At 42.9% G+C, this 6,205-nt stretch overlaps 1 protein-coding gene across 1 annotated transcript in view; it reads right to left on the bottom strand.

Annotated features, from left to right (window-relative positions):
• Positions 1 to 6,205, bottom strand: part of DBF4B (DBF4 zinc finger B) — a 22,475-nt gene that overhangs the window by 14,895 nt on the left and 1,375 nt on the right. Inside the window, exons 3-5 of the mRNA XM_012661499.1 lie at positions 5,207 to 5,353; positions 1,668 to 1,859; positions 429 to 479 (exon numbers count right to left, since the gene is read on the bottom strand). Of these exons, the coding sequence (XP_012516953.1) occupies positions 429 to 479; positions 1,668 to 1,859; positions 5,207 to 5,353 (390 nt within the window). The remainder of the gene's footprint in view (positions 1 to 428; positions 480 to 1,667; positions 1,860 to 5,206; positions 5,354 to 6,205) is intronic.

Below are 6,205 nucleotides of genomic sequence, written 5' to 3'. Positions count from 1 at the left end.
CCCGGCCTCAATGTACCCTTCTTGATATCATTTGCACGATTCTCACAATATCACCTTAAGTCCTTTCCTGCCACTTAACTGTAATGGCCCTGGATTCCTACAAAAGGGACAAACGACTACTTGTAAAAGATGTACAAAGTCTGGCTTCTGAGCAGAGTAGACCTATCCTGCCACTCCCTCCAAGGTTCTCTTGGTAGGCTCTAGAGCTGGAGTTGGCTTTGGCTTGAATACTTACTCCCTAGGTGACTCTGGACAAATTATTTGACTTCTCTGAGCCTCGACTCCCTAATTTGTAAGAAGGAAATAATGACAATAGCACACACCTCACAGAGTGTGCATGTTGAGTGAGTACTTCAGCCTGGGGAGACGGCTGAATCCCTCCCTGTGCTGGAGACCAGTTACCTCCATCCTGTCTTGCCCCAGCTCACCTGGGTCCTGATGGCCTTCTGTAGCAGCTCCTTCCCTCTGCTCATAGGCACCTGACGGAGAGAAGAGGAATGAGGTCTGCTGTGTAGACCGCCTATGCCCCGACAGACGTTTACACATGAGCTGGTGAGGTTGTCTGGAGGTGATGTGCCTTGGAACGCTAGGAGCAGTGACAGCTGAGGATTGACAGAAATGAGAGCCTAGAACACCTTCAGGGGGTAAAGGTAAAGCCACGCCTAAGTTCAGGTCACCCAGCGGTAACTGCCTGGGCAGCCTGAACCCTGCTGGATAAAGGTACTCAGAATCCACCTGAGGTCAAATTGTTCCAAATGTTCTTAGACCTCTCTGTAAGAGTTTCTGTATTCTCTAGAAGATAATGATGGGAAATGTCTCCCTTTAAAAAAACCTGTTTTTTGCTCCTTGGAAGTAACTATCTCTTATCACAATGCCAACAGCATGTGTTCATGGATGTTTTAATACTAGCCTAAGTTAAGAGACAATAAAAATGTAAGCCTAGGGGTAAAAAAGCCATATTGCATTCTAAGTCTAAGACATGACACATGCATCGTCCAAACTGTTGGACCTTCATGCACGAGAGCAAGGCAGAGGGAACTGCCTTGGAGTTCAGGGTGCTCCTGCCCAAGCCTAGGTTAGTTCCAACAAGTCTTCTCTGGTTTACAGAGGACTCTCCTTTTGTTTCTGAATCTCTGACTTTGAATCCCATAAAAAGTGACATATAGTGGCCAGGCGCAGTGGTTCATGCCTGTAATCCCAGCACTTTGGGAAGCTAAGGTGGGAGGATTGCTTGAGGCCAGGAGTTCAAGACCAGCCTGGGCAACATAGCAAGATGCCATCTCCACAAAAATAATTAAGACAATTAGCTGGGCATGGTGGTGTGTGCCTGTAGTCCTAGCTACTTGGGAGGCTGAGGCAGGAGGATCACTTGAGCCCAGGAGTTTGGGGTTGCTGTGAGCTATGTTAGTGCCACTGCACTCCAGCCTGGGTAACAGATTAAGACCCTGTCTCCGGAAAAAAAAAAAAGACATATAGCATAGAAGGGATAGCATGTTGCTGAGGTATTCAGATCCAGAGCTATGAAAAAATATTCTCAGTCCCTGAATTCAAAGGAGAGATTAAATTAAGCCAGATGAAATTAAAACCAGAGACTGCCTAAAAGGGCTGACCAAAGCCTACTTCCTTTGTTTACAGAACACACCTTTCCTACCCCATGAGGTTCTTACCAAGTCTACAGATTTTTGTGAAGGCCTGGTGTGGCTGCCTCTTGGATGGGCTATGGCTGATGGTTCCACTCTGACTTCACTGGGGCTAGGGCTGGGGCAGGCTCTGTGGCTTGTCCCACCACTCTCTGCTTTTGCTTCTCTGCGGCTGGACACGATGTAACTTATTTCTTTGCTCAGAAAACCCTCAATTACCTGAAACCAGATCACAGAGGTGGCTGAAAACCAAAAAGCAAATGTAGAATTATCGACATCATGAGGTTACGGAAGGAAATCTTGGCTGCCAAAAGTTCCAGAATCAATGTCTTTAAATAGACTAAATGCAGTTCTGTACCGAGTCCTCCAAAAGGCATCATCCTGAACTATAATGGAGTTTATATATATAATGCAGGTTTTGTCTCCAGAACTGCTGCTCCTGACCCAGGAGCAGAAGGCCACAGGCTTTGAGTTATGTGACCAGTTTGAGTTTGCAGCAAGAACACATTGAAGGGGCTGTCAGGATTAAGAGCAACTCCATTAAGCCACGATCTTTTCCTTGTAAGATACACTGGGACACCCAAACACTACATCTGTAATTTTGATCGCAATACAAAAAGGAGGCTAACAAATGAAGCAAAATGGGTTTTAGCTAACACTTAGCTGCATAAGTACCTGCTCACCCCACCTGACTGTACACCCCTCAGGGGCACCGAGAGGGTGTGACTTATCTTTGTATTCCAAGAACCCAGCACAGTGCCTGAAACATAATGACCCTTAACTCACATTTGGGGGAAGAAGAGAAGATGGAAATAAGCAGCGATAATCTGGCAAATGTTTAACAACTGACTCTGTGGGGAAGAAACCCGTTTTGTACATTTGCTGATTTCTGGGGAGTAAATACATGATGTCACCAAATGAGGAGCTGGAAAGAGATGCTAACAACCGGCTCTTGTGAGCCAGCCCCAGAGCACCATTGAAAATAAAAATGGGTGATGCCGGAAAAGTGTGATTGAAAGAGAAACTTGGCACTTAAGTTAAAAACAAAATGTTTAGGTTCCTCAAAAAGCTAAACATAGAATTACCATACGACCCAGCAATTCTACTCCTATACGCCCAAAAGAATTAAAACAGGGACTTGAACACAGACTTGAATGCTGATGTTCACTGCAGCATTATGCACAAGAGCCAAAAAGTGGAAGCAACCCAAATGACCATCAACAGATGGATGGATAAACAAAATGTGGCATATCCAGACAATGGAATGTTATTCAGCCATAAAAAGAAAGGAAGTTTGGACGTGTGCTATAACATGGATGAATCTTGAAAATATTATGTTAAGTGAAATAAGCCAGACACAAAAGGACAAATATCAGTGATTCCACTGATATGAGGTATCTAGAATAGATAAATTTGTAAGAGTTGAAAAGCAGATTAGTGATCACTAGGGCTGGGGAAAGAAGAAATGGGAGTTATTGCAAGGGGTTGCAGAGTTTCTGTTTGGGTGATAAAGTTTGGAAAACAGATAGGGGTGATGATTATACATACAATAGTATGAAAACAGTTAATGCCAATGAACTGTATATTTAAATTCTCGGAGGCAGAGGCGGGAGGATCACTTGAGGTCAGGAGTTCAAGACCAGCCTGAGCAAGAACGAGACCCTGTCTCTACTAAAAATTGAAAAACTTAGCCAAGCAACTAAAAATAGAAACAAAAAAATTAGCTGGGCGTGGTGACAAGCGCCTGTAGTCCCAGCTGCTTGGGAGGCTGAAGCAGAAGGCTTGCTTGAGCCCAGGAGTTTGAGGTTGCTGTGAGCTAGGTTGATGCCACAGCATTCTAGCGTGGGCAATGGAGTGAGACTCTGTCTCAAAAAAAAAAAGAAAAAGAAAAAGAAAAAGGTTAAAATGGCATATTTTGTTATAAATTAATACATCCTACCACAATTTCAAAAAACCTTTAAAATTGTGGATTGAAGGATTATATCTACCTTCTTCAATATGGCAAAAACAAATGCTAGAAGGTAGGAGTGGGATACTGGTTATCCTCTATAAATGTGATGGGATTGCTTATTGGCCACATATTCCTCCCATCAGGAAGTGGGGCCTATTTTTCTATTGCCTTGACTCTGACTCGTTTTGACCAATAGAATGTGGTGAAAATAATATGTGTGAGTTCAACAGCATAAGCCTTTAGAGGCCTTGCAGCCTCCTCCTTCACTTTCTGGAAGGCTGCCTTCAGAGACCACAGTGTAAACCAGCTGGTCTAGCTTACCATATACACATACAATACTGTGTACACATACAATGTATGAGGAGCCACAGGGTGCTGGATGTGTGAGCGTGGCCATCTTGGTCCTTCCAGCCCAGCTGACCCTCCAGCTGAATGCAGCCCCAGGAGTAAGCCCTGTTGAAACCACCAGAGAAACTACCCAGCCAACCCACAGAATAGTAAGAAATAGTAAATTGTTGTTTTAAGCTCAAGTTCCGGGGTGGTGTTCTACACAGCAAAGCATAAATGACAGAATAGACTAAAAGTTCAAAATGTAATTATGGGCCAGTTTGGGAATGCAATCTTTATCCTTTTTATCCCTACTGCTGAGCGTCTGCGTTTCTGACTTTCTGGTTAGTTTGATAGCACAGAGCCTCTGAATTCCAAGCCTACTCATTCAGTATCTTTTGGGCCAACCATTATCATACTATTTTTTAAACACAAGAAATATCCATGCCAACCCTTATTAAGATTACCATATGACATATGCTTTAGAAATATTTTAATGTTCTCAAATACAGCAAATGCTTTTTACCCCAAAGTTGTTCACCACAGTGTTAGTTCTCGGAGCTAAAAATTACATATAATCTAAATGCCATAGGGCAATGGTTAAGTAAATTAATAATCTACTCAAAAGAATATTATATTCCCATTACAAATAATGCATATGAAAGTCAATAATGATAGGAAAGTGCTAATTCTTTAAGTCATAGGTAAAAAGTTGGTAAACAACAATGTATTCATCATCATAGCTACGCAGAAAACAAGCATAACAAAACAAAGGTAGGACAAAGACAGAAGGTAGATGAGTGTTTACCCAGGGCTGGGGATATTCCCAGGATGTGGGGAATGACTGACTGATAATGGGTACAGGGTTTCTTCTTTGGGGTGATGAAAATGTTCTAAAATTGACTATGTGATCTGATCACACAACTTGCACATCTCTGTGAATATACTAAAAACCACTGAACTGTGAACTTAAAATGGGTGAAATTCATGGTATGTGAATTATTATACTCTCAATAAAGCCATTATGGGAGGAAGGGAAGAAAGAAAAATATATATAAAGATGCTAGCTGTCACTAGTAATTGTAGTTCCACGTTCTCTAAAATATCTAGAATGGATATTACTTTTCCAATTAGAAAAAAACTTTATTTTAAATTTAAAATTGCTTTGGAAAATGTACAATGATGCCATTGAAAAACACCTGGAAACCACAGATATAATCCCTCTCCAACTCCTGCCCTACAACCTGCAAGGACACATGATATCATAAGAGAGAAGCAGGTTACATACCCCACCCAGATGCTGAATAGCCTCTGTCAAAAACTGGAGATTCTTGCCAGCAGGCAGATCCAAGTAAAAGGACTTTCCGGAAAAGGGCTGCCTCCCAGCACCTGGTGAGCTCCTGTGGCATTTTTCCAGGCAACTGGAAACTCCTAGCTGAGCCCCTAGAAAACAACGAAGAGAAGCAAAGTAAGAAGCCTGAGTTAAGAGAGAGTCCTGCAAGCCCAGCCACCCAGTCTGTGTGCTATGCCCCACTCTAGGCCCTGGGCACACAAAGACAACTGGAAAGCTAGAGCTCCTACCCTCACGAAGCTCAGATGTGGAGAAATTGGGACCTTCACACACTGCTGATGGGAATGTAAAACGGTACAACCACTATGGAAAACAGTTTTACAATTTCTCAAAATGTTAAATGTAAAGTTAACATATGACCCAGCAATTCTACTCCTAGGCATATATCCAGGAGAAATGAAAACATGTTTAGATGAAAACTTGTACATAGAAAGGTGCACTAGGTGCGGTGGCACATGCCTGTAGTCCCAACTACTCAGGAGGCTGAGGTGGGAGAACAGCTTGAGCCTAGGAGTTCAAGGCCAACCTAGGCAATATAGTAAGACTCTATCTCTAATAGGAGCTGTTAGAAATTGTCTAGAGAAAGCCTTATTAAGGAAGGTGACATACTTGAAGTAAGAGAGTCCTGCAAGTATCTACGAAAAGAGTTGTTCTAAGTAGAACTGTCTCAATCGCCCCCCCAAAACACAAAAATCCAAACCAAAACAACAACAAAAAACAAGGGTAAAATAAAGACATTCTCAGGCACACAAGCCTCAGAAAGTTTACCACACAAAGCCCACCTTTGAAAACACTGTCGGAGAAAGCTCTCTGGCAAAAAGCAAAATAGATCCAAAAGAAAGCAAAAGCAGGCCGGGCGTCGTGGCTCACGCCTGTAATCCCAGCACTCTGGAAGGCCGAGGCGGGAGGATTGCTTGAGCTCAGGAGTTCGAGACC

Source organism: Propithecus coquereli, unplaced genomic scaffold (assembly GCF_000956105.1).
Source record: "Propithecus coquereli isolate 6110/MARCELLA unplaced genomic scaffold, Pcoq_1.0 Scaffold714, whole genome shotgun sequence".
NCBI lineage: Eukaryota > Metazoa > Chordata > Mammalia > Primates > Indriidae > Propithecus > Propithecus coquereli.
Note: the sequence above shows the minus strand (reverse complement) of the source record. Positions and strands in the feature narration are given on the sequence as shown.